The sequence below is a fragment of the Salvelinus fontinalis genome, chromosome 13, assembly GCF_029448725.1.
Source record: "Salvelinus fontinalis isolate EN_2023a chromosome 13, ASM2944872v1, whole genome shotgun sequence".
In the NCBI taxonomy this organism is placed as follows: domain Eukaryota; kingdom Metazoa; phylum Chordata; class Actinopteri; order Salmoniformes; family Salmonidae; genus Salvelinus; species Salvelinus fontinalis.
In genome coordinates, this window is record NC_074677.1 from 49023022 (window position 1) to 49044009 (window position 20988).

At 48.0% G+C, this 20988-nt stretch overlaps 1 protein-coding gene across 1 annotated transcript; it reads left to right on the forward strand.

Moving 5' to 3' along the window:
* The first annotated feature begins 10086 nt into the window (after positions 1-10086).
* LOC129868852 (mucin-2-like) lies at positions 10087-18370 on the forward strand. Its single transcript, XM_055943164.1, has 4 exons — positions 10087-10609; positions 12066-15193; positions 16860-16934; positions 17032-18370. Exons 2-4 carry the CDS (start codon positions 12132-12134, stop codon positions 17291-17293), a joined length of 3399 nt encoding a protein of 1132 aa, XP_055799139.1. The 5' UTR covers positions 10087-10609; positions 12066-12131; the 3' UTR covers positions 17294-18370.
* Positions 18371-20988: the final 2618 nt, after the last annotated feature.

Sequence of the window (20988 nt, forward strand, 5' to 3'; positions counted from 1 at the left end):
TCTACACCGAGAGGGGTCTACTGCTTCAGATTTACCCCAGAGAGTCTACACCACAGAGGGGTCTACTGCTTCAGATTTACACCAGAGAGTTTACACCGAGAGGGGTCTACTGCTTCAGATTTACCCCAGAGAGTCTACACCAGAGAGGGGTCTACTGCTTCAGATTTACACCAGAGAGTCTACACCGAGAGGGGTCTACTGCTTCAGATTTACCCCAGAGAGTCTACACCAGAGAGGGGTCTACTGCTTCAGATTTACCCCAGAGAGTCTACACCAGAGAGGGGTCTACTGCTTCAGGTTTACACCAGAGAGTCTACACCAGAGAGGGGTCTACTGCTTCAGATTTACCCCAGAGAGTCTACACCAGAGAGGGGTCTACTGCTTCAGATTTACCCCAGAGAGTCTACACCAGAGAGGGGTCTACTGCTTCAGATTTACACCAGAGAGTCTACACCAGAGAGGGGTCTACTGCTTCAGATTTACCCCAGAGAGTCTACACCAGAGAGGGGTCTACTGCTTCAGGTTTACACCAGAGTCTACACCAGAGAGGGGTTTACTGTTTCAGATTTACACCAGAGAGTCTTCACCGAGAGGGGTCTACTGCTTCAGATTTACCCCAGAGAGTCTACACCAGAGAGGGGTCTACTGCTTCAGGTTTACACCAGAGAGTCTACACCAAAGAGGGGTCTACTGCTTCAGATTTACACCAGAGTCTACACCAGAGAGGGGTTTACTGCTTCAGATTTACACCAGAGAGTCTACACCAGAGAGGGGTCTACTGCTTCAGATTTACCCCAGAGAGTCTACACCAGAGAGGGGTCTACTGCTTCAGATTTACCCCAGAGAGTCTACACCAGAGAGGGGTCTACTGCTTCAGACCAGAGAGTCTACACCGAGAGGGGTCTACTGCTTCAGATTTACCCCAGAGAGTCTACACCACAGAGGGGTCTACTGCTTCAGATTTACACCAGAGAGTTTACACCGAGAGGGGTCTACTGCTTCAGATTTACCCCAGAGAGTCTACACCAGAGAGGGGTCTACTGCTTCAGATTTACACCAGAGAGTCTACACCGAGAGGGGTCTACTGCTTCAGATTTACCCCAGAGAGTCTACACCAGAGAGGGGTCTACTGCTTCAGATTTACCCCAGAGAGTCTACACCAGAGAGGGGTCTACTGCTTCAGGTTTACACCAGAGAGTCTACACCAGAGAGGGGTCTACTGCTTCAGATTTACCCCAGAGAGTCTACACCAGAGAGGGGTCTACTGCTTCAGATTTACCCCAGAGAGTCTACACCAGAGAGGGGTCTACTGCTTCAGATTTACACCAGAGTCTACACCAGAGAGGGGTTTACTGTTTCAGATTTACACCAGAGAGTCTACACCGAGATGGGTCTACTGCTTCAGATTTACCCCAGAGAGTCTACACCAGAGAGGGATCTACTGCTTCAGATTTACCCCAGAGAGTCTACACCAGAGAGGGGTCTACTGCTTCAGATTTACACCAGAAAGTCTACACCAGAGAGGGGTCTACTGCTTCAGATTTACACCAGAAAGTCTACACCAGAGAGGGGTCTACTGCTTCAGATTTACCCCAGAGAGTCTACACCAGAGAGGGGTCTACTGCTTCAGATTTACACCAGAGAGTTTACACCAGAGAGGGGTCTACTGCTTCAGATTTACCCCAGAGATTCTTCACCAAAGAGGGGTCTACTGCTTCAGGTTTACACCAGAGAGTCTACACCAGAGAGGGGTCTACTGCTTCAGATTTACACCAGAGAGTCTACACCAGAGAGGGGTCTACTGCTTCAGATTTACCCCAGAGAGTCTACACCAGAGAGGGGTCTACTGCTTCAGATTTACACCAGAGAGTCTTCACCAGAGAGGGGTCTACTGCTTCAGATTTACACCAGAGAGTCTACACCAGAGAGGGGTCTACTGCTTCAGATTTACACCAGAGAGTCTACACCAGAGAGGGGTCTACTGCTTCAGATTTACTCCAGAGAGTCTACACCAGAGAGGGGTCTACTGCTTCAGATTTACCCCAGAGAGTCTACACCGAGAGGGGTCTACTGCTTCAGATTTACCCCAGAGAGTCTACACCAGAGAGGGGTCTACTGCTTCAGATTTACCCCAGAGAGTCTACACCAGAGAGGGGTCTACTGCTTCAGACCAGAGAGTCTACACCGAGAGGGGTCTACTGCTTCAGATTTACCCCAGAGAGTCTACACCACAGAGGGGTCTACTGCTTCAGATTTACACCAGAGAGTTTACACCGAGAGGGGTCTACTGCTTCAGATTTACCCCAGAGAGTCTACACCAGAGAGGGGTCTACTGCTTCAGATTTACACCAGAGAGTCTACACCGAGAGGGGTCTACTGCTTCAGATTTACCCCAGAGAGTCTACACCAGAGAGGGGTCTACTGCTTCAGATTTACCCCAGAGAGTCTACACCAGAGAGGGGTCTACTGCTTCAGGTTTACACCAGAGAGTCTACACCAGAGAGGGGTCTACTGCTTCAGATTTACCCCAGAGAGTCTACACCAGAGAGGGGTCTACTGCTTCAGATTTACCCCAGAGAGTCTACACCAGAGAGGGGTCTACTGCTTCAGATTTACACCAGAGTCTACACCAGAGAGGGGTTTACTGTTTCAGATTTACACCAGAGAGTCTACACCGAGATGGGTCTACTGCTTCAGATTTACCCCAGAGAGTCTACACCAGAGAGGGATCTACTGCTTCAGATTTACACCAGAGAGTCTACACCAGAGAGGGGTCTACTGCTTCAGATTTACACCAGAAAGTCTACACCAGAGAGGGGTCTACTGCTTCAGATTTACACCAGAAAGTCTACACCAGAGAGGGGTCTACTGCTTCAGATTTACCCCAGAGAGTCTACACCAGAGAGGGGTCTACTGCTTCAGATTTACACCAGAGAGTTTACACCAGAGAGGGGTCTACTGCTTCAGATTTACCCCAGAGATTCTTCACCAAAGAGGGGTCTACTGCTTCAGGTTTACACCAGAGAGTCTACACCAGAGAGGGGTCTACTGCTTCAGATTTACACCAGAGAGTCTACACCAGAGAGGGGTCTACTGCTTCAGATTTACCCCAGAGAGTCTACACCAGAGAGGGGTCTACTGCTTCAGATTTACACCAGAGAGTCTTCACCAGAGAGGGGTCTACTGCTTCAGATTTACACCAGAGAGTCTACACCAGAGAGGGGTCTACTGCTTCAGATTTACACCAGAGAGTCTACACCAGAGAGGGGTCTACTGCTTCAGATTTACTCCAGAGAGTCTACACCAGAGAGGGGTCTACTGCTTCAGATTTACCCCAGAGAGTCTACACCGAGAGGGGTCTACTGCTTCAGATTTACCCCAGAGAGTCTACACCAGAGAGGGGTCTACTGCTTCAGATATACCCCAGAGAGTCTACACCGAGAGGGGTCTACTGCTTCAGATTTACCCCAGAGAGTCTACACCAGAGAGGGGTCTACTGCTTCAGGTTTACCCCAGAGAGTCTACACCAGAGAGGGGTCTACTGCTTCAGATTTACCCCAGAGAGTCTACACCAGAGAGGGGTCTACTGCTTCAGATTTACACCAGAGAGTCTACACCAGAGAGGGGTCTACTGCTTCAGATTTACTCCAGAGAGTCTACACCAGAGAGGGGTCTACTGCTTCAGATTTACCCCAGAGAGTTTACACCGAGAGGGGTCTACTGCTTCAGATTTACCCCAGAGAGTCTACACCGAGAGGGGTCTACTGCTTCAGATTTACCCCAGAGAGTCTACACCAGAGAGGGGTCTACTGCTTCAGATTTACCCCAGAGAGTCTACACCAGAGAGGGGTCTCTGCTTCAGATTTACCCCAGAGAGTCTACACCAGAGAGGGGTCTACTGCTTCAGATTTACCCCAGAGAGTCTTCACCAGAGAGGGGTCTACTGCTTCAGATTTACCCCAGAGAGTCTACACCAGAGAGTGGTCTACTGCTTCAGGTTTACACCAGAGAGTCTACACCAGAGAGGGGTCTACTGCTTCAGATTTACACCAGAGTCTACACCAGAGAGGGGTTTACTGCTTCAGATTTACACCAGAGAGTCTTCACCAGAGAGGGGTCTACTGCTTCAGATTTACACCAGAGAGTCTACACCAGAGAGGGGTCTACTGCTTCAGATTTACCCCAGAGAGTCTACACCAGAGAGGGGTCTACTGCTTCAGGTTTACACCAGAGTCTACACCAGAGAGGGGTTTACTGTTTCAGATTTACACCAGAGAGTCTTCACCGAGAGGGGTCTACTGCTTCAGATTTACCCCAGAGAGTCTACACCAGAGAGGGGTCTACTGCTTCAGATTTACCCCAGAGAGTCTACACCAGAGAGGGGTCTACTGCTTCAGATTTACACCAGAGTCTACACCAGAGACATGGGTTTACTGTTTCAGATTTACACCAGAGAGTCTAAACCGAGATGGGTCTACTGCTTCAGATTTACCCCAGAGAGTCTACACCAGAGAGGGGTCTACTGCTTCAGATTTACCCCAGAGAGTCTACACCAGAGAGGGGTCTACTGCTTCAGATTTACACCAGAAAGTCTACACCAGAGAGGGGTCTACTGCTTCAGATTTACACCAGAAAGTCTACACCAGAGAGGGGTCTACTGCTTCAGATTTACCCCAGAGAGTCTACACCAGAGAGGGGTCTACTGCTTCAGATTTACACCAGAGAGTCTACACCAGAGAGGGGTCTACTGCTTCAGATTTACCCCAGAGATTCTTCACCAAAGAGGGGTCTACTGCTTCAGGTTTACACCAGAGAGTCTACACCAGAGAGGGGTCTACTGCTTCAGATTTACACCAGAGAGTCTACACCAGAGAGGGGTCTACTGCTTCAGATTTACCCCAGAGAGTCTACACCAGAGAGGGGTCTACTGCTTCAGATTTACACCAGAGAGTCTTCACCAGAGAGGGGTCTACTGCTTCAGATTTACACCAGAGAGTCTACACCAGAGAGGGGTCTACTGCTTCAGATTTACACCAGAGAGTCTACACCAGAGAGGGGTCTACTGCTTCAGATTTACTCCAGAGAGTCTAGACCAGAGAGGGGTCTACTGCTTCAGATTTACCCCAGAGAGTCTACACCGAGAGGGGTCTACTGCTTCAGATTTACCCCAGAGAGTCTACACCAGAGAGGGGTCTACTGCTTCAGATATACCCCAGACAGTCTACACCGAGAGGGGTCTACTGCTTCAGATTTACCCCAGAGAGTCTACACCAGAGAGGGGTCTACTGCTTCAGGTTTACCCCAGAGAGTCTACACCAGAGAGGGGTCTACTGCTTCAGATTTACCCCAGAGAGTCTACACCAGAGAGGGGTCTACTGCTTCAGATTTACACCAGAGAGTCTACACCAGAGAGGGGTCTACTGCTTCAGATTTACTCCAGAGAGTCTACACCAGAGAGGGGTCTACTGCTTCAGATTTACCCCAGAGAGTCTACACCGAGAGGGGTCTACTGCTTCAGATTTACCCCAGAGAGTCTACACCGAGAGGGGTCTACTGCTTCAGATTTACCCCAGAGAGTCTACACCAGAGAGGGGTCTACTGCTTCAGATTTACCCCAGAGAGTCTACACCAGAGAGGGGTCTCTGCTTCAGATTTACCCCAGAGAGTCTACACCAGAGAGGGGTCTACTGCTTCAGATTTACCCCAGAGAGTCTTCACCAGAGAGGGGTCTACTGCTTCAGATTTACCCCAGAGAGTCTACACCAGAGAGTGGTCTACTGCTTCAGGTTTACACCAGAGAGTCTACACCAGAGAGGGGTCTACTGCTTCAGATTTACACCAGAGTCTACACCAGAGAGGGGTTTACTGCTTCAGATTTACACCAGAGAGTCTTCACCAGAGAGGGGTCTACTGCTTCAGATTTACACCAGAGAGTCTACACCAGAGAGGGGTCTACTGCTTCAGATTTACCCCAGAGAGTCTACACCAGAGAGGGGTCTACTGCTTCAGGTTTACACCAGAGTCTACACCAGAGAGGGGTTTACTGTTTCAGATTTACACCAGAGAGTCTTCACCGAGAGGGGTCTACTGCTTCAGATTTACCCCAGAGAGTCTACACCAGAGAGGGGTCTACTGCTTCAGATTTACCCCAGAGAGTCTACACCAGAGAGGGGTCTACTGCTTCAGATTTACACCAGAAAGTCTACACCAGAGAGGGGTCTACTGCTTCAGATTTACCCCAGAGAGTCTACACCAGAGAGGGGTCTACTGCTTCAGATTTACACCAGAGAGTCTACACCAGAGAGGGGTCTACTGCTTCAGATTTACCCCAGAGATTCTTCACCAGAGAGGGGTCTACTGCTTCAGGTTTACACCAGAGAGTCTACACCAGAGAGGGGTCTACTGCTTCAGATTTACACCAGAGAGTCTACACCAGAGAGGGGTCTACTGCTTCAGATTTACCCCAGAGAGTCTACACCAGAGAGGGGTTTACTGCTTTAGATTTACACCAGAGAGTCTTCACCAGAGATGGGTCTACTGCTTCAGATTTACACCAGAGAGTCTACACCAGAGATGGGTCTACTGCTTCAGATTTACTCCAGAGAGTCTACACCAGAGAGGGGTCTACTGCTTCAGATTTACTCCAGAGAGTCTACACCAGAGAGGGGTCTACTGCTTCAGATTTACCCTAGAGAGTCTACACCGAGAGGGGTCTACTGCTTCAGATTAACCCCAGAGAGTCTACACCAGAGAGGGGTCTACTGCTTCAGGTTTACCCCAGAGAGTCTACACCAGAGAAGGGTCTACTGCTTCAGATTTACCCCAGAGAGTCTACACCGAGAGGGGTCTACTGCTTCAGATTTACCCCAGAGAGTCTACACCAGAGAGGGGTCTACTGCTTCAGATTTACCCCAGAGAGTCTACACCAGAGAGGGGTCTACTGCTTCAGATTTACCCCAGAGAGTCTACACCAGAGAGGGGTCTACTGCTTCAGATTTACCCCAGAGAGTCTACACCAGAGAGGGGTCTACTGCTTCAGATTTACCCCAGAGAGTCTACACCAGAGAGGGGTCTCTGCTTCAGATTTACCCCAGAGAGTCTACACCAGAGAGGGGTCTACTGCTTCAGATTTACCCCAGAGAGTCTTCACCAGAGAGGGGTCTACTGCTTCAGATTTACCCCAGAGAGTCTACACCAGAGAGTGGTCTACTGCTTCAGGTTTACACCAGAGAGTCTACACCAGAGAGGGGTCTACTGCTTCAGATTTACACCAGAGTCTACACCAGAGAGGGGTTTACTGCTTCAGATTTACACCAGAGAGTCTTCACCAGAGAGGGGTCTACTGCTTCAGATTTACACCAGAGAGTCTACACCAGAGAGGGGTCTACTGCTTCAGATTTACCCCAGAGAGTCTACACCAGAGAGGGGTCTACTGCTTCAGGTTTACACCAGAGTCTACACCAGAGAGGGGTTTACTGTTTCAGATTTACACCAGAGAGTCTTCACCGAGAGGGGTCTACTGCTTCAGATTTACCCCAGAGAGTCTACACCAGAGAGGGGTCTACTGCTTCAGATTTACCCCAGAGAGTCTACACCAGAGAGGGGTCTACTGCTTCAGATTTACACCAGAAAGTCTACACCAGAGAGGGGTCTACTGCTTCAGATTTACCCCAGAGAGTCTACACCAGAGAGGGGTCTACTGCTTCAGATTTACACCAGAGAGTCTACACCAGAGAGGGGTCTACTGCTTCAGATTTACCCCAGAGATTCTTCACCAGAGAGGGGTCTACTGCTTCAGGTTTACACCAGAGAGTCTACACCAGAGAGGGGTCTACTGCTTCAGATTTACACCAGAGAGTCTACACCAGAGAGGGGTCTACTGCTTCAGATTTACCCCAGAGAGTCTACACCAGAGAGGGGTTTACTGCTTTAGATTTACACCAGAGAGTCTTCACCAGAGAGGGGTCTACTGCTTCAGATTTACACCAGAGAGTCTACACCAGAGAGGGGTCTACTGCTTCAGATTTACTCCAGAGAGTCTACACCAGAGAGGGGTCTACTGCTTCAGATTTACTCCAGAGAGTCTACACCAGAGAGGGGTCTACTGCTTCAGATTTACCCTAGAGAGTCTACACCGAGAGGGGTCTACTGCTTCAGATTAACCCCAGAGAGTCTACACCAGAGAGGGGTCTACTGCTTCAGGTTTACCCCAGAGAGTCTACACCAGAGAGGGGTCTACTGCTTCAGATTTACCCCAGAGAGTCTACACCGAGAGGGGTCTACTGCTTCAGATTTACCCCAGAGAGTCTACACCAGAGAGGGGTCTACTGCTTCAGATTTACCCCAGAGAGTCTACACCAGAGAGGGGTCTACTGCTTCAGATTTACCCCAGAGAGTCTACACCAGAGAGGGGTCTACTGCTTCAGATTTACCCCAGAGAGTCTACACCAGAGAGGGGTCTACTGCTTCAGATTTACCCCAGAGAGTCTACACCAGAGAAGGGTCTACTGCTTCAGATTTACCCCAGAGAGTCTACACCAGAGAGGGGTCTACTGCTTCAGATTTACCCCAGAGAGTCTTCACCAGAGAGTGGTCTACTGCTTCAGGTTTACCCTTTGCGGTAACAGTGCAAACTATGTGGATGCTCAGCTGTATAATAATGTTACGTCAGTATTGTATGTTGATGAAATTGATACTGCTGGTTATAGAGGGTTTGTATCTAATGCAGCTGTACCACATCTGGAGGAGAGTGATGGGGTATGCAGAAAGAGGCTTGCTACCCAAATAACCGTGCTACCTTCAGTGGCTTCCTTCTCTCCCAAAGTGAAATGAACACCATGCATGTGATGAGAATAATCCTTGAATCAACAACTGCAATTTACTTCCACTAATAAATGCAAGATTGACAAATGTAAAATGTGAGACTTGTGTGTGATTCAACATTATATTGGCCAGTGTCTGGGGTTTAATGGATATATAAAACTTAAACATACTGAAATAACTTCTTATCATCAGCATGAGTTTATGGAGTTGTTCAGAGGAGTGGTATATTTTGAGACAGTAGATGGCAGCAATACCCAATAAAAACATAAACATTCCATGACTGCGCTACAACTCAGAATAAGGGGTAATAAAAAAGTATAAAATAACAAGCTGAGTTAAACAATGTGCCGTTACACTGTATACACTGTTAAAATACATGTTGGGTTATCTCAAACAGCTTTTCAGCTAAACAGAGTATAATCCTGATTCCCTGCATAGGGAGAACATGACATCATATTATGAAGATGAATATTGGATTTCATTGTGGCTTTACCTGATAGCTGCTGTTGTGTGTAGGGTTACACACAAGGTTATATGGACACACTCTCTCTCTCACACACACACACACACACACACACACACACACACACACACACACACACACACACACACACACACACACACACACACACACACACACACACACACACACACACACACACACACACACACACACACACACACACACACACACACACACACACACACACAGTCTATGGCAGTATTACCTCCAGAATATAATCGTAAGCATAACATGTTGTCACTAGTATATTAGGAAAAAACTATGTTTAAATTAGCCCCCCAAAATATGTTTCTTTTTGTATCACAAAATCTTCTGACTAAATATAACAGTTTAGTATACAGAAACTGCTGTCAAACACCCTCATCACGCACATGATCTGTTGGGAAACACTGGGAAAACTGTCATGTCTCCTCTGCTGATGCAGCAGTTTGCCCTGTCTTGTTTTTCTGACAGTTCTTTTTACCCAGTCCCTTCCCTTGTGATTTTAGTCACTTTTTTTCTCTCTCCCTCTCTCTCTCTCTCTCTCTCTCTCTCTCTCTCTCTCTCTCTCTCTCTCTCTCTCTCTCTCTCTCTCTCTCTCTCTCTCTCTCTCTCTCTCTCTCTCTCTCTCTCTCTCTCTCTCTCTCTCTTTCTCTCCCCCTCTCTCTCTCTCTCTCTCTTTCTCTCTCCCTCCCTCTCTCCCTCCCTCCCTCCCTCCAGCAGAATTTCTGATTCCCGTCACCCAGCCATAGATCTGTGTGTGTGCGCATAAGAGAGGGAATAGTGAGAGAGTAAGAAGGATAGAGAGAGAGAGTGGAAGAGAGTTGGACAGAGTGCTGCTGAGAGGAGGGCAGTGCATCATGTTGCTGTGATGTGAGCAGGGAGGCAGGAAGGAGGAGAGGGACCAAAACAAGAGAAGCAGAGAGGGAATAAACTGAGGACGGAGCTGGACTACATGCCTAGTCTGAGGGAGCCAGATTAGCAGTGACTCAGAGCTTTTTGAATATTAACCACCAGAGAATATGGCTTTGCACCACTGTTTGCCTGCATAGTGCATATTCATGTGAGTTTATGTGTGCCACCGAGGGACTGAAAGGGAGAAGGAATTCAACCTTATTATAAGAGAGTCTCTCAGTGCCCCCCTCCTCAAAGACTTGAAGCAGAGGAGCACAGAGGGGGACAAGGTGGTAAGGGGGCAAGGGGGACCCCCACTGCACCAAGAACACCTAGGACAAAGTGAGTCGAACCACAGCTAGACCCAGGGCTTGACAAACGCTAACAATGGTAAGTCACCTGAACATGTTTAGTGACCCCGTCAAGATTGACTGTGACGGTATGGCACAGGTTTCGTATTGCTCTGTCATGGATATAAAGGAGGTAGCAGTGATCTAGTGGCGATGAAATTACACAGTTTACCCCTCTTGCCTGTGCTAGGGAATTAATGGCAGCTTTATCAGCTGTGTCTGAAGAGGAGTTAAGGCATTTGTCACTGACTGTTCCGGAGTGACATCAGATGGAGTCAGTTGGACTGTAACCAAGCGACATCCACAATGTGACAGCCACAGAGTGGTGCCTGCAGGCTCAAATGAATAGATGATCTGCCTCAAATTCTGACAGCGATGCATGAAGGGTGGGGGTGGGCTGTGGGAAAAAATGGTTTTGCATGCATGCATGCACGCACGCACGCACGCACACACACACACACACACACACACACACACACACACACACACACACACACACACACACACACACACACACACACACACACACACACACACACACACACACACACACACACACACACACACACACACACACACACACACCCACACACACACACACACACCCACACACACACACACACACCCACACACACACACACACTATTGTCCTTGCTTTGGCCACTGAATTGTAGTTCTATGCATCAGTAAAACAAACACACATACACACACGGGTACCCTGACATTTAGTGTGTCAGTTAAATGCACACACAGCCACTGATTAATTTCCCCTTGTCAGGCTGTAATGAAGTCGTTAGCATAAATGCATACATTATCCGCTGCCCAAGGTGGGCTAAATGCAGGAGAGGACAGGACAGTGTAAGAGGCTGCCCAGTGTGGGCACAGGTAACCGAGGAGACAGGGAGGGAGGTCAGCACTGGAGTCATGCTGTGACTAGATGATGTCTGAAGTATGAGCTCTGAAGGAAACACAGCCTGGGCAGACCGTGCTGTTATGCTCGGAATATAATGAGCTAAAAGTAAACAAGGGTCATAGGAAGGACTCCAATTAGCTGGACTGTTTCTTGACTGTCATGCACCCCCCTGTCCTGCTGTGTGATAACTTGGTGTCATAAGGCTACTGCAGTCCAGCTCACAGTACTGAAACAACCTCCCAGACATTATATCACCTAATAATGTCTCCTATTGTCAGTGTAGGTGTATAATCTACATTTTTTTTTTTTGTTCTAAGCTGTGGTAGACCTGAAAATATTCATTATTCATGACTATCTCCAATCTGCTATCAACGCTTTAGACCTCTGCTTGTCCTCTATTTCTGCTGCATATGGGCAGCTTTGGCAGTTTCCTTCATGTGTACTTTGTTTGAATTCAATTGTTCTTCCCCTGTACATGTTCTTTTCACAGAGAAAACATTCAAAGTGACTATAAACTTAACTTTTGAAAATGAGATGTCATAATGTGCTCTTCACAGTAAACTAACATTGACTTTCCCAATAGATGTAATGGTGAAGGTGGACACCAGCTCTCCGGGGTTTTCAGGCCTCTGAGCCAGTTGACCAGGTGATGGGGAGACGGGCGGCTGACCTGACCACTGCTGTGCCAGTACTAGGAGTTCCCGCCCTAGTGGGGGTACGTGATTGGAGGACAGTAGGAGGGGAAAGGGCCGGGGAAGTGCTGCCCCTGACATGGGGTCCCCAGTGCAGCATCGGAGTGCAGACTTCGCCTGGTGTAAGAGCCCCACCCATCCTGCAGGGGACGCAACTAATTGGCACATTCCCTGTCCAATCAGACAGCAGGATTACTCCCAAATCCAATGGCTACATCCCAAAGGAGCCAAAGGAAGAGGAGGGAATCAGACAGACTAAGAGTGTCAGAGAAAGAGAGGTTATTGGAAAACAGAGGAGTTTAGATTCCAAGATCAAACAAGGTGTGACTTTTGAAGGGATTTCCAGTAAGCTCACAAAGAATGTGTTCTTCAACCAACGGAAAAGTGGGACTTATTGCTATGCCCGGGCAATCAAGACTAACCCACACTTATCAGGGGGCATGGGGAATAGCAAGCTCAAAGGGAGGCGGGACATGCGCTACACCAATGGCAGTGTAGTTGACTCTGAGGCTATAGGAGGGATATGTATTGATGGCAGTGATGAGGCGGAGCCTTTCTCAACCATGTCCTCTAGAGGAGGGGACCAATCAAAACCTAAAGAGCATTCTGTGGCATATTCATATTGTGGGAATACAAAACGACCATGTGCTCCCCCACCTCTCCAAATGCCCCAGCGGATCTGCAGCCACTGTGGAGGGAGACAGACTGTGGTCCCAGGAGCTGGAGCTGGAGCTGCCAGTCTGGGAGATAAGAGCCCTTCCTCTGCATGCCCTGAAGGAACAGCAGCCATGAAAGCACCTCCTTCACTCACAGACAGAAACAACCTTCCCCTTTCACATCCTGAGAAAGAGAGAGATTCTACATTCTCTCCTCTGAGGCTTGCAGACAGGGATCGGATACAAAGCCAGTGGACACACACAGACTCTCTATCCCCCCACCCCCACTGTAATCCCCCTATTCAGAACAACAAAGACAGGAAACCCAATCTTCCTAAAAACCCAGCGCCTGCATGGCAGAACGGAGATCTGAAACAGACTAATGGTTATGCCTCCCATCCCACATACCCCCTGCATACCTCTATCAGAGACCCAGTAGAAACCGTAGACACACCTTCCCAAACACACTCAGACAAGGCAGCCATCCTCACAACCATCTTACACACAACGACGGCTACAGTCACCAAGGCAACTATTGAACCCAGGCGTACAGGTGCCAACTTCCTTGAGACCCCATCTCACTTGAGTAAGATTCCCCGACCAACACCACTCAAACTTTCTCCCCAAATCGCCGTAGCCACAAGACCAAACACGCCACGCACACAATTCAAGCATCCGAAGACACTCACACATCCAAATACACAACCCAAACCCTCAATCACATCTAGTCACCCTTACCCTGTATACCCACCACACAGAACCTCTCCTCCAAACCATGTAAACCCATCCTGTGTTATTACACCCCCTAAGCCTGAAAACACACCACGCACAACAATGCTTTCTTTCACTGCTATGACATTACATAGAAGCGCACCCCCTTATCCCACTAAACCCCCTAAGTCTCCAAAGGCACTCACAGCTGCACCACCTACCCCTGTATGCACACCGACAACAACAACACTCCCAAACACAGCTACTACGGCGACATATAGAATACCTAGCCATGCTAACACGCCACACACAACGACAACTCCAGCAAACACACCATATACCGCCACTCTGGCTAACCCTTATAACACATCACATACCACTACTCCTAACACATCACACACACCTACACCCACATACTATTATACCACAATACGCACAACTACACGCCCAAAGCCTTTGTCCCATACCCCTAACCTTTCAAACACATCGCACACACCTACATCCCCTTACTTAGTTTACACATCCCCCAAAACACCCGCCGGTGTTGAGAACGCGCCACAGACAACTACATCTACTCAGCGTCATCCCTCAGCCACATCCCTGACTAACTGGAGACCATTGATCATGACGCAGACGCAATACAATAAACCACCTGACCCATCAGACAGATCACATAATAAGATAACGTTCACAAAGACACACACTGAACAAACCACTGCCTACCACGCAAACACTCATAAGCGATTTGTCGTTGAACCAATAATGCACGCAAATGTATATCCAAAGCTACTGACCGTCTCCAGCAGAAACACACACTGTACCCCTGTCATCATGTCACAGACAGACGAGGAAAGGGACTCTAGAATGTCCAATGCATCACAGGTCACTGACCTCCCAGAATGCATCGCTGAAAAGGATGCAAACAAAGAAGGAGAAAAGCAGGAACACTTCGCCACAAACCTAAGACTTGTGTCTGAGCCTTGGATCCGTTCACACACAGAGCACATTCCCTCCAGCGCATTCCACGCACATGGAAATACCACATCCACATTCAGACTTGATGGGCAGATATACACAAATGACGCTCCACCTTCCGTCACACCACAGACACAAGCAGACCCTAAGGCCCTCATTGCAACCCAGACGAACACTACTGTACATGTCAAACCCGTCACCAAAACGCCAATCCACAGAAACACACACTTCAGTTCCACATCAACGCCAAACAAACACACAAGCCCCACACATCGACTCATACCACGGGCCCGTCCATACACCATCACTGAGCTCCTCACACACACACCCATAGACCCCGAGTGCTACCGCCTTTTGCCTCCATCCCGCATGGCTCACCTAGCCTCCTACACCCTCACCCATCCCAATCAGACACACCAGATGATCCATCCAGTATTGCCATTTTTATCGTCAAGCAGCACCACCCCACAGCCATCCCAAGACGATCCCAGGCTGGCTCACTCCCACCCGGCTGACGCAGCGCTGCTGCTGCCCCCTTCCCCACAGTGCAGCAGGCCAGCCCCTCTCCAACGGAGGCTGCAGTTTGTAGAGGCCAACCTGGCAGCCAACCAGGACAGGATCACTACCCTTCTCAACATCATCCAAGACCTGGAGATGAGCCAAGCTCTCAGCAAGGGGTAAGAGACAGGAAGGAAGATAGAGCAATCACGAGAAATGATGAGGAAGAGAAAGGGAGATAGATGGGGTGGGAAGGAGTGAGTAGAGGAAGAGAAAGGGAGATAGATGGGTGGGAAGGAGTGAGTAGAGAAAGAGAACAGGGAGATAGATGGGGTGGGAAGGAGTGAGTAGAGGAAGAGAACAGGGAGATAGATGGGTGGGAAGGAGTGAGTAAAGAAAGAGAAAGGAAGATAGATGGGTGGGAAGGAGTGAGTAGAGGAAGAGAAAAGGGAGATAGATGGGTGGGAAGGAGTGAGTAGAGGAAGAGAACAGGGAGATAGATGGGGTGGGAAGGAGTGAGTAGAGGAAGAGAACAGGGAGATAGATGGGGTGGGAAGGAGTGAGTAGAGGAAGAGAACAGGGAGATAGATGGGTGGGAAGGAGTGAGTAGAGAAAGAGAACAGGGAGATAGATGGGTGGGAAGGAGTGAGTAGAGGAAGAGAACAGGGAGATAGATGGGTGGGAAGGAGTGAGTAGAGGAAGAGAACAGGGAGATAGATGGGTGGGAAGGAGTGAGTAGAGAAAGAGAACAGGGAGATAGATGGGGTGGGAAGGAGTGAGTAGAGGAAGAGAACAGGGAGATAGATGGGGTGGGAAGGAGTGAGTAGAGGAAGAGAACAGGGAGATAGATGGGTGGGAAGGAGTGAGTAGAGAAAGAGAAAAGGGAGATAGATGGGGTGGGAAGGAGTGAGTAGAGAAAGAGAAAAGGGAGATAGATGGGGTGGGAAGGAGTGAGTAGAGGAAGAGAACAGGGAGATAGATGGGGTGGGAAGGAGTGAGTAGAGGAAGAGAACAGGGAGATAGATGGGGTGGGAAGAAGTGAGTAGAGAAAGAGAAAAGGGAGATAGATGGGGTGGGAAGGAGTGAGTAGAGGAAGAGAACAGGGAGATAGATGGGGTGGGAAGGAGTGAGTAGAGGAAGAGAACAGGGAGATAGATGGGTGGGAAGGAGTGAGTAGAGGAAGAGAACAGGGAGATAGATGGGGTGGGAAGGAGTGAGTAGAGAAAGAGAAAAGGGAGATAGATGGGGTGGGAAGGAGTGAGTAGAGGAAGAGAACAGGGAGATAGATGGGTGGGAAGGAGTGAGTAGAGAAAGAGAAAGGAAGATAGATGGGGTGGGAAGGAGTGAGTAGAGAACAGAATGACATTAGAAAGAAGAGAAAAGGAATTAAAGCCTTTTGTTCTTATTAAAGGCCCAATGCAGCCGTTTTCATCTCAAAATCAAATCATTTCTGGGTGACAATTAAGTACTTTAATGTGACTGTTTTCAATTAAAATGTTAAAAAAGAAACAAAAATAGATTCTTATCAAAGGGCAATTTCTCAAGCAATAACTTTTCTAGGACTGTCTGGGAGTGGTCTGAGTGGGGAGGGGAAAACTGAAAATTAACCTTTACTGGCATAGAGGTTTGGAACTCTCTTTCTTATTGGTCAATTAACTAATTTACTGCATGGTAATTTCGGACAGTCTTTTCAAACAGCTCTTACACTAATAGGGCATTATCATAAATTTCACAATGTCATAGTATTACTCCAATCTCATGTGTGGAAATGTATATAAAACACAGGGAAATCATGTTTTTGACTGCACTGGAACTTTAATATCTCCTGCTCTCTTGCTGTTTCAGTCGGCGGTGCTACAGGACAGGGCAGGACCTCAGGGAGTGCTCCACCTGTCAGAAGACTGCTTGTATCGTCTACAGGTGAGACACAAGAAGCATGGTCAGATCGGTTTGACTCATTCCTCCTTTTTTTGCTTTTCTCAGTTTTCACCCTCTCTCTATCTCTCTGTCGCTGCAGTGTGGAGTATGACTTCAGGCAGCAAGAGAGACGTTTCTTGGAGGTTCTGAATCCTCAGAGGGCTGACAACAACGCTACAACATTTCCCCCCTCCCTGCCTCACAACCCCACCTTGCTGACGAATGCCATCACTAAGACCATGACCAAGTCCAAGGTTAAAAGCAAAAAGTTGTGCAAGACGCTTTTCCGATGGCTGCCTAGGAAAATTCAGCGGACAAAGTCCTCCTTTCACCAACTCTCTCCAGATCATTTGAACTCCTAGCATGCTATCCATGAGGTATCCCCTGTAATATAAGATCTGATGTCCCTATTACAGCAAGCAGCACTAGTCATCGTGGAAGACACGTCACTTCCTGTTCACATGATAGGTGTTCTGAAATCTGATTTGCTCCTTTAAGGCAGATTGACACCCTACTGTCCAATCAGGACATAGCATGAACAGGATATCCCCGATAGTAACTAGAGACATTTGCCCAGTCTAGCAAGAGTATATCATAAGGGAAAACTTCATCCTTCAGGTGAAATCATAAACCTTCAACCAAAGCACATGCAATAGTTTTGTTGAACTAGATAAGACTTCCAAAAGTTTGCTAGATTGCAATCACCATTTTTCAGAGTAAATAGTAGATGAAAGTCCACTTAGTTATGTTCTATAGTGTCTTGTAGCTAAGTGTTGCCGTCCCTCTTACAGATTCCCCTGACCAGCTTATCCCAAGGTAAATGTACCTACCTGATTTTTTTGAGAAATAAACCAAAGCTACAGCACATACTGTAAACATGTTCTCTTTCATATGTAAGTAATATCGCTTATTGCTATCCATCTGTCTATCTTAGCCTGTAAGTAATTGAATCACCTCCTCTTACAGACAGACAGACAGACAGACAGACAGACAGACAGACAGACAGACAGACAGACAGACAGACAGACAGACAGACAGACAGACAGACAGACAGACAGACAGACAGACAGACAGACAGACAGACAGACAGACACAGAGTACAGGGACCCATAGAAGCACTCACACATGGTACTGCATAGGAATCCTCCCACCAAACTCATAGATACTGTAGTCATCCAGGCCTGCTCTGTTCTCTCACCTGACACAGTTAGACAGTTCACAGCAGCCAGCCAGCTGTCCCTGAAAGTGGAGAAACTTCCATTCTCTTTTTCCCAGAAGGGAAAGGCTTGTGCAGAAGGTCTCTAAATCCCCAAACAATCTAAAGCCTAACAGGGTTTGTTAAAAGGCTTCAGAGTTAAACAATGGCAGGACGTATTGCTGCAATGAAGCATGAAAATCCCACAATGCAATTTTCCATGGTCACATGCAGATACACACACACACACACACACACACACACACACACACACACACACACACACACACACACACACACACACACACACACACACACACACACACACACACACACACACACACACACACACACACACACACACACACACAACCTCCTACACTGAACCTAAAAGCACCCAATGGCAGGCTTCAACGAAGCATTAATAACTTTAGCTCATGCTTCTAGTTAATGTCTCTGACAAGTAAGGAGCTGCCTCGGGGAATATGCCATTTTGGAAAAGTCTGATCTCGACTCAGAGATCATGAAAGACAAGGAGAGACATCTTGTTAGAGTCCTGTCAGACAAGGGCTGCGTATTGTTGTGAACTCTTTTTTTGGGAAGCCCTGGCAGCTATGCCAGCCTTGCTGCATGACAAGGACAAAGCAGTGGCCTCTTACCCCTCTCATACTCTCTTTCACACACTCTCCCTGCACTGCTAGCACTGATAAAACGGGGTGTATTTTACCTTGTTCCTATCCCTCACGTTGTTTACCCAGGACAAGCCTCATCTACATAAGGAATACATGTCAACAGAACAGGCAGAATATTCATCTATTCATTTTATATTGTGTCTGATGGTAGAGAGAGAGAGATGGAGAGAAAGAGGAAGTGACTCAAATCACATGCAAGGGTAGAGAGGAGCATATATTATAATTGTGTGTGTGCTTCAGGCTTGTGCAGTTACACGGATAAGAACGCAACCTTGTTGGAGTTTTAAGTGTAAGGTTGTTCATGTCCTGTTAGACGTAGAGGCAGAGAACAGTGGCGGAAGCTCATCCCTGTCCTTTTCTGTTAGCACACAGTGCCTACGAACCTCCAGTGAGTTCCAAATGGCTTTGAGATGAAAGTTTGATAAAACAAACTTTCTATAGGAAATGAGACAGCTAGCTAAGAGAATGTAATTATCCTAGTAGAGGCAGAGAGAGCAGAGGAACTGAAACAGGGCCATGTCTCTTCAAAATAACTCTAAGACTAAACTGATCCCCTAATTATTGCTTGTATTGCTTATTACTGCCTCATTTTCACAGAGCATGTGTCACAAGTGACACTGACTCTTACTGAACTAGAGACACATTTATTTTATATGAAGTATCAGGAGGTCTTTTTATTTAATCATGCCTATTCATGAGTGACTTTTCATCACGTGTGCTGTGTTGTTTACAACGATTGCCTTTTACTTAACTTCTGACGTCCTCACGTGTGAAATTGAATTGCATGAACTATTTGTTTGCTTGCATGGCGTGCTGTGATCCCCCAGATTGGAGTGGTCTACATTGATTTGAGACAGCTGTTGCCAATTCCCTATCACCACCTCCCTCTCCTAACTCCTTTCTAAACACGCCCTCAGAACTAGTGTTAGAAGGAACCGGAACGTACCTTCAGTGTGATCGGCTGTTCGCCTGCTAACACCGGGGGCACACCCAATGTAACTGTGTGAGGCCACACACCCAACGCTACAACCCAGCAGGCCCGGCGCAGAGCGAGAGACTGCCCAGCAAGCAGCCACCGACAACTTGAGCCATGCTACCAAGAGCTCAATTCATCCAACACTCTCTATAGTGTTACTAAAGGAATTGTATGTTTTTTATCCCCTGCGACTACAGTCACTGGGGACATGCCCGACTCAGCTGCCAACGCTACCACGTAGCTGGGCCAGTGCGGAGAGGGTGACAGCCGCCGAACTGCTATTGACAACCGAACCAGCCGTCGATTAACGACCCCTGATTGGAAGGAAGAGCCGATCCCTGCCCGGGTAGAGACTAACTAACATTTCTCAGAAGAAACCGAAAGAACAATGAGTGAATCAAATGTTGTGTTAATTTGCCCCAGCGCTCATAGTTAGTCTATAGCCCTAAATGCTAGCCATTTTATTGGGCCGTAGGAATACTGTGTATTGTCAATGTTGTAAAAGCTGAATTTATAATAAAAAACATTTGTACTTTGGCATGCCTCTGTGGTGTTTGACGTGGGATTTTAGAACTCTTGTGACACATGCATGGGCAGTAAACACTGTGTGTAAAGGGCAATACTGTGTTTTACTGAGACACAAAATAATGATGGCTCAACAAAGTATTTCATTTATGTCACATCTGTGGCCCAGGTCAGCAGACTAGAGAATGTGTGTGTCTGTCTGGGGGTCATTGGTTTGGGGGAGCGTATTTGCATGCACTTTCTTGTGTAAGATTTTGCTTACCCCCGCCTTTTCTCTCCTGTCTTTTCCCCTACAATCTCGCAGCAGAATCTTCTAAACTGAACAGACTCTTCCACTCATTCTCCCCTAAAAATGGAAACGGCGCTGCCGGTTTGATTCAGCTGGAGAGGACTAGCGACTCACTTTGACATGGAGAGCTACTGGTGGTCTTCCCTGGGGACAGCGGGGGGGTTGAGGGGAGCTTCTGTCTGGGGAGTTGCGAGGTCGGCGTGCCCCGGGACGAAGATGCGTTCTGGCAGAGGAGAGAAAAGGGAGGAAGGCAGCAAAAGAGAAATGATTAAGTTAGCACTGTGATATTCAGTGCTGCTGCCGCACAGTGACGCACAGGGGATCAATAGGGACCATGGATCAGTGGCCAGGGGGATGATGCTGCAGATAGTGGGAGTGGT

Coding starts and splice junctions, on each gene's coding strand:
- LOC129868852 (XM_055943164.1), top strand. CDS start 12,132: ATGGGGAGACGGGCGGCTGACCTGACCACTGCTGTGCCAGTACTAGGA. Junction 15,194..16,859: donor AGCCAAGCTCTCAGCAAGGG/GTAAGAGACAGG, acceptor TTGCTGTTTCAG/TCGGCGGTGCTACAGGACAG. Junction 16,935..17,031: donor ACTGCTTGTATCGTCTACAG/GTGAGACACAAG, acceptor CTGTCGCTGCAG/TGTGGAGTATGACTTCAGGC.